Below are 22,795 nucleotides of genomic sequence, written 5' to 3'. Positions count from 1 at the left end.
TTCTATTAGTCCTCGTCAAACCATTTTAAGGAGATTTACTGTTACAAGATAAACCTTAAAACATAATCAAGAAATCACAGAAATACAGAGAATCCCAGAATGTCAGGGGTTGGAAGGGACCTGGAAAGCTCATCCAATGCAATCCCCCCATGGAGCAGGAACACCCAGCTGAGGTTCCACAGGAAGGTGTCCAGGCGGGTTTGAATGTCTGCAGAGAAGGAGACTCCACAACCTCCCTGGGCAGCCTGGGCCAGGCTCTGCCACCCTCACCAGGAAGAAGTTGCTTCTCAGATTTAAGTGGAACCTCCTGTGTTCCAGTTTGAACCCATTGCCCCTTGTCCTACCATTGGTTGTCACCGAGAAGAGCCTGGTTCCATTCTCCTGACACTCACCCTTTATATATCTGTAAACATGAATGAGGTCACCCCTCAGTCTCCTCTCCTCCAGCTCCAGAGCCCCAGCTCCCTCAGCCTTTCCTCACACGGGAGATGCTCCACTCCCTTCAGCATCTTTGTTGCCCTGCGCTGGACTCTCTCCAGCAGTTCCCTGTCCTTCTGGAACTCAGGGGCCACAACTGGACACAATATTCCAGGTGTGGTCTCCCCAGGGCAGAGCAGAGGGGCAGGAGAACCTCTCTGACCTACTGACCACCCCCATTCTAATCCACCCCAGGTACCATTGGCCTTCCTGGCCACAAGGGCCCAGTGCTGGCTCATGCTCACCCTGCTGTTCCCAGGACCCCCAGGTCCCTTTCCCCTACACTGCTCTCTAATAGGTCATTCCCCAACTTACACTGGAACCTGGGGTTGTTCCTGCCCAGATTCAAGACTCTACACTTGCCCTTGTTCTATTTCATTCAATGTTTCCCCGCCCAACTCTCCAGCCTGTCCAGGTCTCTGATGGCAGCACAGCCCCTGCCGTGTCAGCCACTCCTCCCAGCTTGGTGTCAGCAGCAAACTTGCTGACAGTCACTCTATTCCCTCATGCAAATCACTGATGAATATGTTGAATAATCCCGGCCCCAGCACTGCCCCCTGAGGCACTGCACTGGATCCAGGCCTCAACTGGACTCTGCCCCATTGACCACGACTCTCTGGCTTCTTCCCTTCAGCCAGTTCACAGTCCACCTCACTAATCATCCTAAATGACACTGTGTGGGACACAGACAATAAAACCCAATGAATTTTTCTGCAGCAACAGAGAGCAACCAAAGTAACTTTTAAGGAGATTTTGGGCACTCAAAAATATTAATAAATAGCAAATATTTTGAGACTCGGGTTCATAGAGAACCTTGGATCAACTCTCATGTATATATCCCAGTTTGTTACGTTTTAGACAAAGTTCTTACCAAGCAGAAGCGTTTGCATTTGACGACAAACATATATTCATGTGCTCTGAAAGACACCCAGTCTAAAACCCAGCAAGTCAAATCCTGAAATACGTCAAATTCCTCACAACTCAGCCAAGAAAACTGGACCAGAACACACTAAATCATATCTTTCAATGCTTAATTGACTCAATTAGTTACAATAACTCCTGATATTTCATTTGGAATTTGTCTGGCTTTGATTTGAAGCTACTGGTGGTTCTCAGAATTCTTCCTCCTGAAGAGCACTGTCCAAGCAGAGAGAAGTCACAAACTGGTCGTCTGCCCAATACCAACCCTGTATGTCCATATCCACAGATAATAAATTATCTGGGTAGTCTGGTGAATCAAAAAATACATCTAAGACATTCTAAATAGGTCTGAACTTCATAAGCATTTTTAATCCAGAGAGACTGGTTGATAGGAGTTTAACTGGGACAAACCGGGATGAGATTATTTATGGGTTATTTATTATATTTATTTATATACTAACAAGGTAAATAGAAATAGAAGTTATAGAAATGAATGTGTGTTAAAATGGAATGAACCACGATGGTAAATCACCCTATAGATGCCAATACCTCACTGCGGTTTCCTCTCTCCTCATCTGCAATAGAGCAATCATACACATATAGCAAAAAATGTAAGTCATATTTTTCCTGTCATGGATGTCATCTGCAAATATATGATTAGAATGATAATAATCTAAGTAATTAGAAATATAATTGTGTAGACTTCCTCCACAGCTTTATCCTGCTGGCTGTTTTAACACCGGCTTTTTCATTTCCACCCCTCTATAAATCACCCCTTCTAAACATGACAAAAAATGCAAGGTTAGTGATTAAGTCTGGCTTAGAATAGATGTTAACACAGTAAATCGTTAATTTTGAGCATGCTGTACAGCACTCATACAACTCAGGCTCAACAAGGATGAGCAAGGAATCCCTGGATGCTACTGGGACGCGTGTTCTCTGTTGAACGCAGTTTTGATCACCTGCAAGGTCCTTCCATCATAAAATACCAATTAATTAAAATCAAAATTCACTCCATAAGCCTAACAACAGAATGTGCATTCCCAATAGGCTATTTCACTATACGCTATTTAATAAACAAACAATTCGTGCTTTACAGCTCCCCAACATCCTCCTAATTCCATCACTTAGATCACTGGGAACCTGCAACTTGTCGGTTGCCAGGGCAACAGGCTGACAAGCAAAAAGTGCATCAAAAGGGGCTTTTTCATGTATTTGGTGCAAAGAAACTCTGAATTTCTGGATTTTTAGTTCAATTTTGAAATAAAATTCCCCTCAGTTCTCTAGGTCCTAAGTGTGTATAGCTCAGACATTCCACACAAGGTTCTAAACTTAATTCATGCTGGACATTTTAGCCACTTAAATATCAAATTGTTTCCTCAATCATGTTTATTTCTATTTAAGAGTAATTGGGAAATACCTCATTATGTCATAAAATACAAAGAAAGGCTTTACTAATGTTTTATCATCTTTCATACGCTGTCATCACCCTTTTTGCACTGTAGAATCAAATGAGCGTGAATTAGCAGTACTAATGAGCCAAAAGAAACCTACTTAAAAATTAATAGCTTCACCTGTTAATTGATCAAATAGAATTGTAAATAACATTACTGGGAAGAAAGCAAATTCACATGTAAAATGAGACAAGCAAAGCCATGCTGAGCCAAATATTGCCGTGTACAACAATTAATTAATGTAGAACATTGATCCACACAGGACACGTAGCAAACACTACAAGGCACGCGAAACGTTCACCAAAGCTATGGAAGAGACCAATGAAGTGCCACAGTATATTTTTTGACAATTATTTTATTTTCATCGTAAATTATAGATCCTGCAAATCTGGTCAGTGGGAAACTGTTCTTATTTGACTGGTCAATACTAGAAGTTTACGTCTTCCATAGGTAAGATCTTCAACAGAAAACCAAAGAGTAAGGAAGACTCTCAGTAAACACGATGCAGCTTCTACCTACACAACTGTTCTTCCATCCTCCTCCTTTTGCTTTTCTTCCGCTTGTCTTAATTATTCTGTTTTGTTACTTATATGAATGCTTCTAAAAAGCTTATTACTGGAAGTGTGAAGATAAGGCCTTGACCCCAAAATGTTTAGAAGGAACAAATCCCCCCATGCATTTTAATACAAGAAAATCAAGAATTTACACAGAAGCATCTTCTTGCAGAGTAAATAGTATAAGAAAGGAACATGAGGTGAAGAACCAACAGTTCCTGCAATATACCATACTGCAAACCAAATCTTCACAATTTCTACTGTTCTCCTCATCTTGTTTCAATTTTGTTTGGTCGTTCTACTATAACAACCCAATCACAGCACACCGAGCTGTTCTAAAACAAAAACACCCAACTGGAAATACTTAAGAGATATAGAAACCTTTACTTTTGAATCGCACAACAAATCGTAGGACAACACAATGAAAATCGCATCTTTTACTTATCTTGATGTCACTTGCTTACCTTCACGTGACTGAAATCACCGACTTTGCTGCTTTCTTGTGGATTAACAGGTTTGGTCTCTACTCTTGGTTTGACAACTTGCCGAAAGGGGCTGGAGAGCGGCAGTCCAGTAACGCTGATTCCATCTAGAAACAGAATAAGCGAAATTACTTTGGCTTCTCTAAAATTCTGCTTTATTCCAACAAATCCATATCTTAATTATCAAAGGGAGAGCAAAGACACAAAAAGAAATATGAACATTTTCTACAGAAAGGCAAAGGTGAGGATTAGTTTGCTGTACTTTTCTCTATCAGCCAAAAAAAACTCAAATAGGAATACACCAAAGAACTCAGCGAAGGTCACAGAAAAAGGAAGAAATGGATGTTCTTAGAGGAATGTCCTCACTTTGGTATGTACTAGCGGTCTGTGCTGGTGTATAGTACACCAATAAAAGACAATATGAAAACACAGGAGGATCTTTTACTGCTGCCAAGCTGGTGTAACTTGAAGGAAGGAGTGGCTGACACGGCAGGGGCTGTGCTGCCATCCAGAGACCTGGACAGGCTGGAGAGTTGGGCGGGGAAACATTGAATGAAATAGAACAAGGGCAAGTGTAGAGTCTTGAATCTGGGCAGGAACAACCCCAGGTTCCAGTGTAAGTTGGGGAATGAGCTCTTGGAGAGCAGTGTAGGGGAAAGGGACCTGGGGGTCCTGGGGACAGCAGGGTGACCATGAGCCAGCACTGGGCCCTTGTGGCCAGGAAGGCCAATGGTACCTGGGGTGGGTTAGAAGGGGGTGGTCAGTAGGTCAGAGAGGTTCTCCTGCCCCTCTGCTCTGCCCTGGGGAGACCACACCTGGAATATTGTGTCCAGTTGTGGCCCCTCAGTTCCAGAAGGACAGGGAACTGCTGGAGAGAGTCCAGCGCAGGGCAACAAAGATGCTGAAGGGAGTGGAGCATCTCCCGTGTGAGGAAAGGCTGAGGGAGCTGGGGCTCTGGAGCTGGAGAAGAGGAGACTGAGGGGTGACCTCATTCATGTTTACAGATATAGAAAGGGTGAGTGTCAGGAGGATGGAGCCAGGCTCTTCTTGGTGACAACCAGTGACAGGACAAGGGGCAATGGGTACAAACTGGAACACAGGAGGTTCCACTTAAATTTGAGAAGAAACTTCTTCATGGTGAGGGTGTCAGAGCCTGGCCCAGGCTGCCCAGGGAGGTTGTGGAGTCTCCTTCTCTGCAGACATTCAAACCCGCCTGGACACCTTCCTGTGGAACCTCAGCTGGGTGTTCCTGCGTTCGCTGCTTTATGATGAGCAAAGCAACTGCAACCCATAAACCCCAATTAAATACAAGCAAAATCTTGTATATCGCAGTAGTCACATATATCTAAACTTACGGGAAATACCAAATTATTACACAAAACCCTAAGCATATTTCCTGACTGGAAATTTCTATCAAATTATATTTGCTAATATCATATTCCTGTTCCGAGGATAAACTAAAATCTGGACCTTTTGAAGATAAACTCCTCAAAAGACAAAGAAAAAGAAGAAAACAGAAGAAAATGATGGAGCATGAAATCCTTTTGCTTCATTAAAGACCAAATTCACAGGTATCCAAATAAGAAAACAAAAGGCATATTCCCTGATTATTTCCAATTTCCTTCACTAACTAGTTATAAAATGCACCTTAGTTGAGTCTTAAAACACTATAACAAACATCAGATGTGAAGATGCTGATTTAGGAGGCTTCAAGTTTTTAATTTATAATTAACTTTTTTCATATGGAAAACCAACAACAACAAAAAGTGAAAAGACAGATTGCTATTTCTCAAGAAATTAACATTTCCATCGCTAACCATCATCAACACCATCCGCTTCCTAAAGTGTCAATAACCTTAATATTCCGCTAAAATTAAGAAAGCTTTTGATTTAATAATATAACCACATTAAATCGTGCACTAATCCAGCCCATGAAGACCAAGGAAAAGGAAGAGAGACGAGAGCGTGAAATAATTTTGCATGGGCTAATAGGTACTTGTAACATGCACAAGAAAAGACAAAGTATCAAACCATCCCTAGATGAGCTCTTTGCATCTCTTAAAAGCCAACTGATATTAAAGAAAACGTAATTATTGGCCTAAGATTTGAGGCAATATACACTAAAAAGTTGAAGACACCTTGTGAACAAAACGCATCATGAATAGATTTGAGTGCAGGCTTTGGAATCCACTCTTTTTGAATGAAAATGTAGTTTTATCTAAGGAAAAATATGTATATCTTTTTTTTAAACCGATGAATGATTTTCACCAGTTCTCTATTTAGAACAAAAGTGGACAGTGGTGCATAACATTGAAAAGAAAACCATGAGAAGAAACAAGCATGAAATATTGCACGGCATTAGTCAGATTTGCCATTTGATGGAAGGCAATGAGTTTTCTTTTGAGAAAGGTACAGATAATACCTAAAACAACATAATGGACACACAACTAATGCCTTTTTAATGTTTTATCTGCCCTCAAACTTGGCACAGAACAGAGCCCGGCACTCCGCACTGTGTTATATCTCCAATAACTCACCCCTTCACAACTTCACGCAAGGGGACTTGACTGCCAGAGAACAAAAATAAAATATATAACATTCTGCTGCTAGCGATTTTATTATAACTATTTAGCTTTTCTGTTCTTTGACCAGACAGCAAAGGTGATTCGACATTGTTCAGCTTCTCTGAAATACATTCAACATTAAAACATAACCATTAAAGAATGGGGAAACACGGCCTGTTAAAAGCCCTGCAGAACTTCATGACGGCAGAAGAAAACAGCTAATTGACAAATTTAGAGCGTCGATGAAGTTTTATATTACTTGATATTTATATTTTTTAAGACTTCACGCATTTTATTTTCTCTCCTGAAGTTTAGAGATTTGAAGATAAATCCCCCAGAGTTTTCTTTGGTCGATCCATACTGTGAAACAGCTTGAGCAGCCTTTCACTATAAAAAGGACAATTGTCTTTTTACTCTGTCCAGAAATCTTCCTCATTTCTAGAAGTCACATTGAATATTTCCATAGCAACAGCACATGACCAACACTTTTTCCATGGTAACCACAAGAACAGATCTTGCCTTTCCAACATTGCACTCGTTGCTGTCACAACAGAGCAAAATCTCTTCCCGGCGTTTGCTCTCTCCTCTCGAACGTGAAGCAAATACTCAATTTAACTCCATGTGCTATTTGTGCAATCCCACCAAATTTCATATTCGAATAAGGCAAAGTTTACTAAGGGAGTTAAAGCTGGAGATTTACAACATGGTGACTAAGGACTGAAGAAAGAGGTGGCACGGGACACCCGCCGTCCCAATCTAAGTGTAACGCCGTGTTCTACGACGATTGTTGGCCTGATCCAGGTGACAAAAACACACACACTTTCCAACGGGTGCAGCACAGCTCCCGTGTAAACTGTAGCAAGGAAACCCTTAAATAACCTTATCACTCGTGCCAGGACACCATGGAAATCAGTGTGTTCCAAGGCAGTCTACAGGTAACTGGCAATATGATTGTAGAATCATAGAATCATTTTTGTTGGAAGAGACCCATAAGATTGACTCCAACCATAACTTAACCTAACTCTAGCACTAAATCATGTCCCTAAGAACGTCGTCTAAATGCCTTTTAAACCCCTCCAGGGATGGTGACTCCACCACTGCCCTGGGCAGCCTGTTCCAATGCCTGACAACCCTTTCTGGGAAGAATTTTTTCCTAATATCCAATCTAAACCTCCCCTGGTGCAACTTGGATGTCACTTAACGTGTATAACAGCGTAAGATTTTAGGTTGAACTGCTTCTTCTCTGCAGAATACTTATAGAATCATAGAATCACTTTTGTTAGAAGAAACCCTCAAGATCAGCAAGTCCAACCATTAACCCAACACTGGCACTAGCCCACGTCCCTCAGAACCTCATCTGCATGTCTTTTAAATCTCTTCAGGGATGGTGACTCCACCACTGCCCTGGGCAGCTCGTTCAGTGCTTCACAACCCTTTCCATGAAGAATTTTTTCCTAGTATCCAATCTGAACCTTCCCTGGCGCAACTTGAGGCCCTTTCCTCTCATTCTAAATCATGCCATTTTCCCCAAGCCAAGGCTGTTTTGCCCTGACAGTAACTGATGAGTGATCTCCCTTTCTTTATCTCGACCCATGAGTTTTCTCACCCTATTTTCTTCCCCTGTCTTGTTTGAGATGGAGAGTGAGCAAGAGTCTGGGGGACACGGCAGGAAGGTGTTTGGCCCTTAGTCAAGGTTAACAACCACGTATTAAAAAACTTCAATAACATCACAGAAACGTCTTTCTTACATGAGTATTTTACATAACAAATGTGAAAACTAAATGCCCCCTCAGCCCATTTGTTTATTTTGTCAACCCACTGCCTGTTAGAAACTTCAGAACAAAAAGCCTCTTGGGAGACAACCTCTCCTAAGAATACTGTAATGGTCTTAAAGTACTTTCAGGATGTAGAACAAAAGAGGAAATAAAAAACAACTCAGGATAGGAGAGTATGTTTCCCAAACTAGAATATGTTGGGTTTTTTCCTTCCTAGAGAACAGGTTTGTATTCAAAGTAAGAAGAATGGTAGAAACTTGCTGTCTGCTGCAACGTAGAGGGGAACAACACAAGAGTAGATGGAGTTGCATCTTTAAGACCATTAGACAGGAGGCCCCACAGAGCAGAACTCCAGGCAAAGCTACTGGGGATGTATCGCCCCTTGGGCTCCCAGGAGCAGCAAGAGACAACACGGAGCAGAATAAGCTCCTTCCTTGAGACTCCATTGCATTGGAAGGGGATGATAATGAAAATAATTAACAATAAAAACCACGCTGTAAGTAAGGCTTCCTGAGGTTGTCGAACTAGCTCAACTAGAATTGGAAGTTAAATTTAGAACAGAGGTGACTATAATGGCAGCAAACGAAGTGTAAAGAAATTCATAATCAACGACTAGAGGTTTTTCATGCACGCCACATTAGATGCTAAAATAAAGCGCCTCAGCAAAGAAACAGCGTAACACGATAGCAGGTCAATTAGCTTGTATGTGCCAATAATAAATGTATTGCTATTTGCCTCATATCTCTCTTACCTATTGACATTGTAAAGATTTGGGGCGCAAAAGCCTCTTACTACACATTTGTGTAGCAACTGGTACAACTTGTATAGGCTCAGGTCCTATGAGGCTTATATACTGTTAAAATAAAAAACACCCTATGTTAGTTAAACTGAGACAAGATTATTTATCTGGATTAAAAGACAGTTGGAAGAGAAAAAGTCATATTGTGTAAGCACTAAAGCTGGAATTCAAGAACTCTCTAAGAAGAGTTCCCAAAAAATGAAGACTATTTTTCAAGTAACACGGTGATGAATTTATGGAGGACACAGAAGTGTTTCTAGTTAAAAAAGAAACACAAACCAAACGAAATCACTCATTTACGCGGATTAACATGAAAATGAAAACCGACGTCTTCAAACGGCAGAGGCAAGGAACTCATTAGAAATGAAGTCACTTTGAAAATATATTCTGAATGGTTAAATGTAATCAAGGCAACCAAGCAGAGTAACATGTAAATGATCACACTCAGCGACCTCGGAGGGCTTCCATCATCATCACCAGTAATACAATTATCCTAACAGAGTCCTCTAGGCTACTTAGTTTCTCAGAAGACCTGTCAAGACTATATTTAAATTCATAATAAGGTACCTTTCCAATGGGGAAATATATTGTCTATATGCTATAAAGGTGTAGGAGAAAATTTAAGTAGATGAAATCTCACTATTTAAGCAGAAAAGCAATGAAATCAGTATGAAACAATTAAGTGGTCTTGCATATCAATATTAAAAATATTAAGGATCATTGCTTTTAGAAAGACGCTTTTCCTCTGCAAGCTTTTCTCCCCCAGAAGAATCTTAAGACATAGATTTGCGCCTCTCTTAGAGTGTAATTAATTAGTTCCTTTGATGAGTTTATGAATTTAAATATTTTCGCACCTGTCTTTAGGTTCCCTGTACACAGAACGAATGAACACTAACATTTAGCATAATGAAGCTCTCATCGATTAATTCATTAACTTCACCAAACATTACCCCATGTAACAGAAGCTTTTTTAAAAGATCGCTTCCCACTAACAAGTTATCATTTATAATAATATATCATTTCTAATGCCGTTCAGAAAGAGCAGCCGTTGTTCTTCTCCATTTAGCATCAGGGAAGCCCTGGATTTCAGAAATTAAAGTATAACGGCTGGGAAGGAGAATTCATTATGCTCATAACGTGAGCATTGTGTTGAGCTCTTTCATTTATCAGGTGAGAACTTACCGCTCACGCTCCTTAAGCCTGGTCCTACCACGTAGACAGAGTGTTTCCTCCTGTCTTACCTACTATAAGGACCTTAGAGTCAAATTAAATACACACACTGACTTCCCTGAGCAGAGAACCAAGATCGTACATAGGAGGAATTGTGAACGACCCAGCTGAGGGACAGGAGATACAAAACTTCATTCACATTTGCACCAAACGGATTTTCTACGGGGAACATCTAAATCTTGGTCAATTGCCTTCGAGACAGAAGCCTGGTCTTCTTAATTCTAATTAATGAAGTGTCTCTAGAGCACCTGCACAGCTGTTCAAAGTGTTTGCACAGTAATTAATCCATAGAACAGAATCATAGAATTGTTTAGGTGGGAAAAGACCCTTAAGATCATCAAGTCCAACCATGAATTCAAAAGACAACAAACCAAGGCAATCCAGATTGTGACAAGAACCCTAAATTACAGGCTTTGATAGGATGCATGTTCTTCTGTAATGTTTTTTGGCATGTTATTAGGCTTCATTTGCATACAGCCAATTCCCAGAACAGAAGCCCACACAACAGGCAATAGCATGTTCCTGACATCACCACTAGGACCTTACAAAACTTCATGAGTGGGCAATAAAATGGCAAATTAAATTCAGTATAAATAAATGGGAAAAAGAAAAGAGGAGAAGAGAAGGGGAGAAGAAGGGGAGAAGAAGAAGAAAAGAAAGAAGGAGAAGGGGAGGAGGAGAAGGAGGAGAAGGAGGAGAAGGAGGAGAAGGAGGAGAAGGAGGAGAAGGAGGAGAAGGAGGAGAAGGAGGAGAAGGAGGAGAAGGAGGAGAAGGAGGAGAAGGAGGAGAAGGAGGAGAAGGAGGAGAAGGAGGAGAAGGAGGAGAAGGAGGAGAAGGAGGAGAAGGAAAAGAAGGATGGAAGGAGAGAAGGAGAGGAGAGAAGGAGAGAAGGAGAGAAAGGAGAGAAGGAGGAGAGAAAGAGAAGGAGAAGGAGGAGAGGGAGGAGAGGGAGGAGAGGGAGGAGAGGGAGGAGAGGGAGGAGAGGGAGGAGAGGGAGGAGAGGGAGGAGAGGGAGGAGAGGGAGGAGAGGGAGGAGAGGGAGGAGAGGGAGGAGAGGGAGGAGAGGGAGGAGAGGGAGGAGAGGGAGGGAAGAGAAAAACTAAACTTATATGTGAAATAAGAGGCTCTCAGCATATCATGGCTGTTCAAGAGCAGGATCCTGGAGCTATTATGGTTCGCAGGTTCATGAATCTACAAGCTCAACGTTCAGCAATAGTCAAAAAAAGCGAATGACAAATTGAGTGTTATTGCATTGTTATAAGGAAAGTAATATAAAGAGCGGTCACTAGGTCACTACAGAAATACATAGATAATGTTTCAAATAGCATGTACGACCTATCTCAAACACACAGAACCTAAAGGTTTCAAAACAGACAACAAGGCTGATCAATGTATGGAATTGTTGCCATAAGAGGGACAACTAAGCCAGTCAGAAATTTTCAGTTTAGGAGAGTGACCGCTGTGGCAATAACATGAGGAAATGTATAAAATCAAGGGTGGACGAAAGATGTGTAGAAGATGAACCATCAGCTGTTTCTTGCCATACAGAACCAGGCAATATTGGAAGGACGTCAAAAGGTGCAAAGCTGCTACAAGAAATTCAGTTGTGATTCTTCTTGTAGTGCTGATGGAGAGAATGAAGAGTTTTTATGAAGGAGAAACCCACTAACAGTGCCTAAAACTAGAGAAACTTTACCAGGCTCTGGAACTTCCTCAGCTAACAACAGTTGGAGTTTCAAAACCTAAAGGGAAGACGCATCTATGTTCACGATTCAACCCATATTCCCCCACAGGCATCTGCTCTTGGCCACTTTCACAGTCAGGATATTGGACTAGACGGTCATTGACCTGATCCTGTACAGCCACTCGTGTGTTTTTGCTTCCTTTAATCTAGAAGAACATCTAACATTTTCCCTTACACGCAGTATAGCATCAACACACAAGAATTAGATCAGCAATTTTGATTGATAACTTAGTTTGCTTTCCAATTGGATAAGGGTACCATCAGGAACATCGGTAATTTATCCTTTCTGTACTATGTCCTTATTACAGAGTAAAAGGAAACAATTTCAGCATCAAACAGATCAAAGTAACAGATGCCCTGCTAAGGGCATTACTTTTAAAAGACAGAAGCATTTTGATCGTCACTGTAAATGTGGTCTTCAAACGAAAAAGGTACTGTATGATTAAAAGTCATGTCATAGTTGCCATTGATTTTTCTGGCTCTTCACTGTTCTTCACGTCAGGATCTTACCTCTCTCTTTAGAAAATACAATATCTGCAAAGTTAAAAGCAATACAGCAAAATTGCAGTAGCGAATAAAAGTATCAGTGTACCTAGCATCTCTATTAATACTCCATAATACCTTCAGAGTGCTTAGTTGCTGGCTGGGATTAAACCACAACTTAGTGTAATACACAGAGGCCAGTGATACTGAAGTTCTACAGAAACACTCATGGATTCTTCTCCTTTATCATCCCTGCACAAGAAAAGGTCAAAATGCTTCCAGGTTTCAGATACACAACCTTGCAAAGAGACCGCAGGCAGAAACAACAATGTAAAAATATTGTTCCAAAAGGTTGGTTGTATGTGGTCCCATCAAAGTTAGATATGGGTAAAAAAGTCCACAACGGTTCTACGACAGTACTGAGAAGTAAATATATCATCTTTTCCTTCCACAGAATACTTTGTGTATGTTCTGAAAAAACTGCTGGGCAAGTGCAGCTTCAGAGTGTCTTTAAAGCTTTTTGGAGACAGGACAAATTAAGGAAATAAGATATATATACATACATATATATATTTAGAAGTTACGAAAGTGAAATGAACAGAACTGGCACTAAAGACAGAAATGTCTGGCTTTTCAAATATTGACCTTCCTCATTATTTTTCAAGTTATACTGATGACATTAATCAAGTTCCTTCTGATTTCCATGCCTCTGATTTCTCTCCTATTAATGTTAACCTGTCAACAAATAAAGGCTGTTTCCAAAGTTTGATTTAGATTTTGGATCAACTGGCCTATACCCCTTCCATACAACGTAACAGATAACGAGTTGAATTATGACCTAAAGAAAGTTCTTATAAAATAAACACCCAATAAGCCATTAGAATTTCCATGGAAAAGATGGGACATATACAGGGTGTGCGAGGACCAAGAGTTCAGAGATCTACAAGTAAAACAGCATCATGTGTTCCTGAAGGAGTAAAATCACCCTCAACTGAGTGTGGGATCCGCTCCCTCACACCCTCGCTGCTGGGAATTTGTGGCACAAATTTGAGCTGTATGGAATTAAATCTCCTACCAAGGGTGTTTCTCGAAGCCTCAATTCCTTGGCTGCTTGTGTCTCTTCCTCCACTATCAGCTTTTTCCAAAAGTTCTCCATTAAACCTCAGTGTAGCAACACTATAGATTTTGTACAATTAAATCCTAAAATATTTTTATAATTTATGTATTTCACGCCAGGGAGGTTTAAAAAAAACCAACAACCCACTCTTTTAATCTTTATTAAAAATTAATGTAATTTCTGTCTAAATGCATTTGCAAGATAACTCACAGAAATCAGTCTGATTCAGCTCAAATAAGCTCTGCATGTAATTCTGTTGTATTTTTACTATACCGCAAATATGTATTTTTTAAAGATTAGTTATACTGATAATGCATACCTGCAACTGGATGCTGGGAAACAGTCCAAATCATAATAATGATCTTTTCCTTGTTGTTTTTAATACAGGAATATCTTGGTTTTTAAATTAATTCAATCAGCGTAAATATACCAGGCAATTGAAAAAATACAGAGTGTAGCGAATACTCTGGTGAGACTGTGTGTTTGTTATAAAAAGGAAATCCTTATTAGAAGTATCTGGTACTTGTAATTCCAGATAATTCTAATATAAGCAAACATCATTTGGGGTTTTTTTACACCAAATAAATGGTACTTGTAATTCCAGATAATTCTAATATAAGCAAACATTGTTTGGGGTTTTTTACGTAAAAGAAAGTATGAGTTTAAGGACATGAAACTTTCTCTACTGTACAAATACTAGGGGGATTGTGCCCTACATTGTATTATGTCACTTTTGGTAAAGCTGCAGATTAAAAATCCTACAGCCTTGGATAACTAAATCATCAACTTCATGTTATTTCTCTTTAAAACCTCCTCACGTTTGCAAACTATTTATTTGCATAAGATAAGGCTACAAAGAGACACATCAAAAACAGTCCCCTGTCAAGGAAGATTTAAAAAGAGAGCAGGGCAAGGTCTCATGATGGGAAAGTTTGGTCAGACGTTGCCCTTATTTGTCACAAAATTCAGTCTTCAATCCACACAGTTCTCTTTGCTTTACAAGACAGAGATATGAAAACACACAGTCCCATCTCACACCGTATTTTAAAACAAATATCGCACAACTACTGGATGAGCGTTTCTCAGCAGAACACACAACCCTCCTAAGCCTGGAGAAATTCAAAACTCACCATCACTAAGATCCTGCAGCAGGTTTTCTTGGCATGAAAAGTCCAGCTTCACTTTAATGTTTACGGTGAACGTTGCAATCTTCCCAGGTTTTAGAGGGAACTGCGAGAGGGTATCTTCCAGCTTCCAGCTCAAGAAGTCCCCGTACAGCTTCTCTGTATTCAAATAAGGAAATATTTCATGAGCATAAGACACAGAATCACAGAATCCCAGAATGTCAGGGGTTGGAAGGGACCTGGAAAGCTGATCCAGTGCAATCCCCCCATGGAGCAGGAACACCCAGCTGAGGTTCCACAGGAAGGTGTCCAGGCGGGTTTGAATGTCTGCAGAGAAGGAGACTCCACAGCCTCCCTGGGCAGCCTGGGCCAGGCTCTGACACCCTCACCATGAACAAGTTTCTTCTCAAATTTAAGCGGAACCTCTTGTGTTCCAGTTTGTACCCATTACCCCTTGTCCTACCATTGGTTTTCACTGAGAAGAGCCTGGCTCCATCCTCCTGACACTCACCCTTTATGTATTTATAACCATGAATGAGGTCACCCCTCAGTCTCCTCTTCTCCAGCTCCAGAGCCCCAGCTCCCTCAGCCTTTCCTCACACGGGAGATGCTCCACTCCCTTCAGCATCTTTGTTGCCCTGCGCTGGACTCTCTCCAGCAGTTCCCTGTCCTTCTGGAACTGAGGGGCCACAACTGGACACAATATTCCAGGTGTGGTCTCCCCAGGGCAGAGTAGAGGGGCAGGAGAACCTCTCTGACCTACTGACCACCCCCTTCTAATCCACCCCAGGTACCATTGGCCTTCCTGGCCACAAGGGCCCAGTGCTGGCTCATGCTCACCCTGCTGTCCCCCAGGACTCCCAGGTCCCTTTCCCCTACGCTGCTCTCTAAATACTAGAGAGGCTACTGACATGGACGTGGAAGCATGTAGATCACAAAGCTCACAATATTGAAGCGAAGGCAATCACTACCAGAAAAAAAATACTACACAATAGGCAGCATTAAATATCCACTTTGAATATAGCCTGAAGGAGACCTACAAGTTCATACAGACTCCAACTTCAAGAAATGGCACAGGAATGCAAAAACATTTCATCAAAACATTACACCAAAATAAATCAATCACAATTCTGAAGCACCTCTAATAACAGTATTTAGTCACTGAGCAACAGAGAAGGCTGGAAAGACTATAAGCTTTCACTTTTATAAAATAAAGTCCTTTGTGAAAAACAAGAAGTATACAGACCCAAAGTATAAACGATCCAAACATTAAGGATTTTGCCACACAGGACTTGTTTGTGTTAAAAGATATTTGTTTGATAAATTATTTCTCATTGGTCCACATGAGATAGGGCATTCGTAATAATTAGTTCCTATTTCCTAAGCCTGACATCGCAGAAGGTAATAATAGGGGGGGAAGGGGAAGGGGAAGGGGAAGGGGAAGGGGAAGGGGAAGGGGAAGGGGAAGGGGAGGAAAGGAAAGGAGAAAGGAGAAAGGAGAAAGGAGAAAGGAGAAAGGAGAAAGGAGAAAGGAGAAAGGAGAAAGGAGAAAGGAGAAAGGAGAAAGGAGAAAGGAGAAAGGAGAAAGGAGAAAGGAGAAAGGAGAAAGGAGGAGAAGAGAAAAGAAAGAAAGAAGGGAGAAGGGAGAAGGGAGAAGCAGGAAAGAAAGAAAGAAGAAAGAAGAAAGAAGAAAGAAGAAAGAAGAAAGAAGAAAGAAGAAAGAAGAAAGAAGAAAGAAGAAAGAAGAAAGAAGAAAGAAGAAAGAAGAAAGAAGAAAGAAGAAAGAAGAAAGAAGAAAGAAGAAAGAAGAAAGAAGAAAGAAGAAGAAAGAAGAAAGAAGAAAGAAGAAAGAAGAAAGAAGAAAGAAGAAAGAAGAAAGAAGAAGAAGAAAGAAGAAAGAAGAAAGAAGAAAGAAGAAAGAAGAAAGAAGAAAGAAGAAAGAAGAAGAAAGAAGAAAGAAGAAAGAAGAAAGAAGAAAGAAGAAAGAAGAAAGAAGAAAGAAGAAAGAAGAAAGAAGAAAGAAGAAAGAAGAAAGAAGAAAGAAGAAGAAAGAAGAAAGAAGAAAGAAGAAAGAAGAAAGAAGAAGAAAGAAGAAAGAAGAAGAAAGAAGAAAGAAGAAAGAAGAAAGAAGAAAGAAGAAAATTACTATTTATCAATACACTGAGATACTTTATCCACTTATTCAGTTTCCTTAGTACTCCAGTAATACTGAAAGATCCATCTTGAAATACAGAGAAGCAGAGGGTTTTCTGTTTCATGACGAAGTACCAGTTATGAATTAGTTCTGTGTAATTTCAAGCGCTGTAGTATGCCAAAACCTAGAGTCACGGACATTGAAGTACCTTCAGCAAAAGCAATGAAAAAAATATATTTCTTAACTTTACGCAAGATTAAATCATTTTTTAGTGTACCGCCATTTCAGAGCCTTTCCAAAACCATCACCTAAGATGCATGTGTGAGAAAACGTGGTGGGAAGACTGCCTCAACAACTGCAATCTAGAATTAAGGATCTTTCCTGACAAGTAAATCAAATTCCAGTCCAAACTTTACTGAAATTCCAGAGGTCAATCACTTATGAGAAAGATCACAGAATCCCAGAATGTCAGGGATTGGAAGGGACCTGGAAAGCTCATCCAGTGCAATCCCCCCATGGAGCAGGAACACCCAGCTGAGGTTCCACAGGAAGGTGTCCAGGCGGGTTTGAATGGCTGCAGAGAAGGAGACTCCACAACCTCCCTGGGCAGCCTGGGCCAGGCTCTGCCACCCTCACCATGAAGAAGTTCTTTCTCAGATTTTAATGGAACCTCCTGTGGTCCAGTTTGTACCCATTGCCCCTTGTCCTACCATTGGTTGTCACCGAGAAGAGCCTGGCTCCATCCTCCTGACACTCACCCTTTCTATATCTGTAAACATGAATGAGGTCACCCCTCAGTCTCCTCTTCTCCAGCTCCAGAGCCCCAGCTCCCTCAGCCTTTCCTCACACGGGAGATGCTCCACTCCCTTCAGCATCTTTGTTGCCCTGCGCTGGACTCTCTCCAGCAGTTCCCTGTCCTTCTGGAGCTGAGGGGCCACAACTGGACACAATATTCCAGGTGTGGTCTCCCCAGGGCAGAGTAGAGGGGCAGGAGAACCTCTCTGACCTACTGATCACCCCCTTCCAATCCACCCCAGGTACCATTGGCCTTCTTGGTCACAAGGGTCCAGTGCTCGCTCATGCTCATCCTGCTGTCCCCAGGATCCCTTGGTCACCGAGAAGAGCCTGGTTCCATCCTCCTGCCACTCACCTTTTATATATTTATAAACATTAATTAGGTCAGGTCATCAGGGAGGTTTTGCGTCATCATCCAAGTTCATTCAGTGTGTGCAGCTGGTGCTTGCTTCTAGACCTAATGACCTGTGACGTTGGTAAGCACACCCAGCACAATCTACTCAACGCTTTGAGTTCGAAAACATCAGTGTCATATTTGCCAGAGTGTATCAAATAGCTGGGTTATCGAAGCTTATAGTCTACCCCCTAACTGAGACATAACAAGCCTCTGACAAGAGCTGACTGGACACAAAGAATGGAAAGGGGTCCAGCTTTGCACGTGTCATCATTCTAAAAAAGGACTAGATCATCTGACCTGGTGAGGGACAATTTGAGGTGACACAGAGTTGACCTTGACAGTACACATGTGATGTCCAGCCTACAGATAACACAGCCTGGTAGCCACAGTGGTGCAACGAGACATTAAAAGAGATGACAGACACGTTCATTGTGGCAATATGACAAGTTCCTTTCACTGGTTTTGCCTCAGGATCTGTTCCTTAACGCACGGCTGCTAAAGGACTCGAAAACCCCGTGATGTCCTTTATGAACTTGCACAGGCCGAGCTGCAAGTTCTGCTCGTTTCTCTGAGGGCCAGAGTGGAAAAGCCAAAGAGCCGAGCCTGAAAGGAACAGAATAAATGAAGTAATAGAGTGCCAAGTTTGAAAGCCTCATCTTCAGAGGTTCTCACTAACAAGACACGATCGAAAGCGATGCCAGAGAATGGGGCTTTCTCAAGAAAAGTGACTGGCTATAGCTGACATAATGAAGGAGGGAGGTCAGGTCATCGCACTTCAACAGCTAAACCCATCCAGTATTTTACACCCCAAAAAATCAGTACACTTGCCATTTACAGCATTCATCTTTGCACTACAAGTTGTGGCTCCAGAAAATGGAAATGGAAGTCAGACAGGCCTGTACGCAGCAGCTACAAAAGATTTATGACCAGCTGGCAAGACTGAAAGAACCAAAGCACATCAGGTGAAATCAAGGATGATGGAAAGCTCTTTGTATTGGGCTGAAACTGGATGACAACTTCTCATGGGCTCCCAAGATGTGGTCAATGGGGCAGAGTCCAGTTGAGGCCTGGATCCAGTGCAGTGCCTCAGGGGTCAGTGCTGGGGCCTGCATTGTTCAATATACTCATCAACGATTTGGATGAGGGAATAGAGTGACTGTCAGCAAGTTTGCTGATGACACCAAGCTGGGAGGAGTGGCTGACACGGCAGGGGCTGTGGTGCCATCAGAGACCTGGACAGGCTGGAGAGTTGGGCGGGGAAACATTGAATGAAATAGAACAAGGGCAAGTGTAGAGTCTTGAATCTGGGCAGGAACAACCCCAGGTTCCAGTGTAAGTTGGGGAATGAGCTATTAGAGAGCAGTGTAGGGGAAAGGGACCTGGAGGTCCAGGGAGACAGCAGGATGAGCATGAGCCAGCACTGGGCCCTTGTGGCCAGGAAGGCCAATGGTACCTGGGGTGGATTAGAAGGGGGTGGCCAGTAGGTCAGAGAGGTTCTCCTGCCCCTCTACTCTGCCCTGGTGAGACCACTCCTGGAATATTGTGTCCAGTTGTGGCCCCTCAGTTCCAGAAGGACAGGGAACTGCTGGAGAGAGTCCAGCGCAGGGCAACAAAGATGCTGAAGGGAGTGGAGCATCTCCCGTGTGAGGAAAGGCTGAGGGAGCTGGGGCTCTGGAGCTTGGAGAAGAGGAGACTGAGGGGCGACCTCATTCATGGTGATCAATATGGAAAGGGTGAGTGTCAGGAGGATGGAGCCAGGCTCTTCTCGGTGACAACCAATGGTAGGACAAGGGGTAATGGGTACAAACTGGAAGACAGGAGGTTCCACTAAAATATGAGAAGAAACTTCTTCATGGTGAGGGTGGCAGAGCCTGGCCCAGGCTGCCCAGGGAGGTTGTGGAGTCTCCTTCTCTGCAGACATTCAAACCCGCCTGGACACCTTCCTGTGGAACCTCAGCTGGGTGTTCCTGCTCCGGCGGGGGGATTGCACTGGATGAGCTTTCCAGGTCCCTTCCAGTCCCTGTGACTCTGTAAGTACCCAATGGCTTTCAAGGAGCCCTTGAGCAGTTTAAATCACAGCCACAATTCACAGTAGTGAAGAACATCCTTGAGATAACTTCTTAGTGCACTAGTTTGTGTCTCCATATGCTCTCATCTTGATCTATAATATCAAGTTCAGAGTTTGTGTTGCTATTAGAGACGGTTTAACGTCGTATCCATATTATATCAGTGGCCAAACTGAGCTGCTGACATCACAAATCTTTAGCTCCCGGTTGATGACCACAACCCCGTCACACTGTACCGTGAGTCCACCCTCATGCATTTATATCAATTTACAAACTGAGTGCAGTCTAATTTGGAATAACACAATTATTACACGCTTAATGGAGATCATTAATTCTTTTACCATGGATGGCATTTTTCAGCACTTTACGTCATACCCACAGCACAAAGTCATGTAAAAATCATACTTAATAAGTATGGATTTTCCTCCAAAACAAGGCTCATCTCAAGTACACAGTTCCAAATACAGGGGTGAATTTTGCTTCTGTCAGACAAGGTAAGAAACTGAAGATTGTGCTTGTCAGGAGCCTGGAGAGTCTCATTGAAAGTTTTGTGTTCAAAAGAAGGTCGTTTAAGACAATTTCCAGAGGCCTTTGCCCATGCAAACTTCTACAATTCTATAATTCTGATCATACACTCAGAACAAATCACTTATTCTTTTTTAATACTTTTTTTTAAGTATGCATCTTTATAGGTTACTCCTCAGAATTTTTCCTTTTTCTGATAAAGACAATGATTATTGTACTTAATATCTAAGAGACTGTCAAATACACAAAGAGGCTTCATTGTCAACGTTTTCTATTAAGAAAGAAAATGAAAGATGAAATAAAATCCAAGTGTTACTGAACTCAGAGGTGAGCATCAACTTTTCCCATTTTTCAGCATCGTTTTTAGCAAAAGCTGTGACTGAGAGATGATGGGTTTAAAGTTGACAAGAGTCTTTCTTTCCAAATTCTGAACTAATTAACTGCGCAACGTTATATATGAAAAGTCCGATTAACACCTGATTCAGAGGCACATATATTCCTCCATTTGATACATTTCATTGCATGAACTTCAGTGTGTAATTTGTGCGCTGTATTTGGTCTTTCTGTTGCACACATGCAGCACCCAGTGCAACGGGAGCGCATTGGAATTACTGCAATAAGAACAGTCAGTTATCGTACAGTTCAGTTTCTAAAATGGTTCTTGGTCACAAGTCTCAGACAAATCTATTCTTAGATGATTGGCAACTTGGATTTGCTGAGGTTGCAGAGAAGAGGATGCTCTGTTGAAAAGAAATCACCAATTCAAATACTGAAACGAACAAAAATCACATTGCATTTTAATGCTTTGTCACTGGCGGAATAAAACCTGCAATAAAATAAGGTATTTCTATTGTAAGTAAAGATTAGCTTGTTGTCTGCAGTTCTGCTGTTAATATCATCTTCATAACGATGCCTGAGGACAAACGAAATTTACAAAACACATCACAAAACAGAAACAAGATTCACCTATCAGGCTATTTTTAATACTAATATGTACAAAATATTTTAGGAGAAATAACTAGAATCAGGAGATGTACTGTGTTTCTTCCATACCTTCACTATTCTTTTAACTCACAACACCTAATTTAGTTATTGCCTTGGGTTTTATCCCATTTGTTTAATTATTGCTCACTGAGTGAGATTAGAGGTTGGCTTATTTCCATTCCTTAAGTAGGACAACACTCTTGCTAATGGGAATTTATTTAACTAACCAGTTTAGTTAGACATAAAAATAAAACAATTAAGACCCAAGATTCTTGCTTTTGACTTGTTATTGTCCCAAGATTATTTATTTCCAAGTACTATTAAAATGAAACCTAGATTCCCAAAGAGCAGGGACACATAAATGGTTCTACAATTTCTTTCTACATTTTATGATGCTCTCATTCATTTCTATACTCCTACAATAAAATCCAACTGAATTCTTCCAGTTCCTTAACAGGGTTATGATATTTATTTTAAACCTATGTATGAAAGAAATACAAGTAGTTCCCCTTTTAGCAGAGAAAAAGTGATGGTTATTATTTCTATATATAAAGCCGCTTACACACCTTTAGTGTTGACTGTTTTGGCTGTGACCTCCAGTTTCTCCAGCGGTTCTGTTCCAATATTCTCTAACTTTATGATAAGCTGTTGGGTCTCTCCGTTGTAAAGCTGGACAGACACGTTAGTGGAGATTTCGTCCCCTGAAGAAGGCTGGAGCGTATGGGCAGACCTACAAAACGTGACACACAGACAAAATATTACGATCGAGGTGTTAAAATCCTCTCCGAGTTACAACATGAACTATTCTTTAAGACTCAAAAACCACTGCTCTGCGTTCTTGAAGACATCAGGTATCGTTTTCCATCCTCACTTTAGTCAGGGTCATTTTTTACAACCGTTGAGGACAAACATTAATATTTTAGGCATAAGACAAGTCAGATTTCAAACAATATAAAATATGCATTCCTAACTCTGACAGCTTGTTAAAAATTGCTGCAAAAATTGTAAGAAGGGAAAGAGAGCAAAAAAAGCAAGAGCGGATCGTTAGAATAAGCAAACTTGAAAACAAAAAGTGGTTATTTGATCTACCAAGTGTTTGAACACGAGGGCTGAGTAACAATGAATACCAAGAGCTGAACGTAAAACAGAAATCATAAAAAATGAAATTGA

The 22,795-nt window shown here is 41.4% G+C and overlaps 1 protein-coding gene across 5 annotated transcripts in view; it reads right to left on the bottom strand.

Annotated features, from left to right (window-relative positions):
• Nucleotides 1–22,795, bottom strand: part of TRAPPC9 (trafficking protein particle complex subunit 9) — a 551,813-nt gene that overhangs the window by 406,479 nt on the left and 122,539 nt on the right. For all 5 annotated transcript variants that reach the window (XM_071803771.1, XM_065830982.2, XM_065830984.2 and 2 more), the window contains 3 exons: nt 22,192–22,355; nt 14,731–14,883; nt 3,871–3,995 (listed from right to left, as the gene is read on the bottom strand). In XM_071803771.1, coding sequence (XP_071659872.1) covers nt 3,871–3,995; nt 14,731–14,883; nt 22,192–22,355 — 442 coding nt within the window. The remainder of the gene's footprint in view (nt 1–3,870; nt 3,996–14,730; nt 14,884–22,191; nt 22,356–22,795) is intronic.

This window comes from Patagioenas fasciata, chromosome 2 (genome assembly GCF_037038585.1).
Source record: "Patagioenas fasciata isolate bPatFas1 chromosome 2, bPatFas1.hap1, whole genome shotgun sequence".
Classification (NCBI taxonomy): Eukaryota; Metazoa; Chordata; class Aves; order Columbiformes; family Columbidae; genus Patagioenas; species Patagioenas fasciata.
The sequence above is the reverse complement of the archived record's forward strand: the minus strand, read 5'-3'. Positions and strand labels throughout refer to the sequence as shown.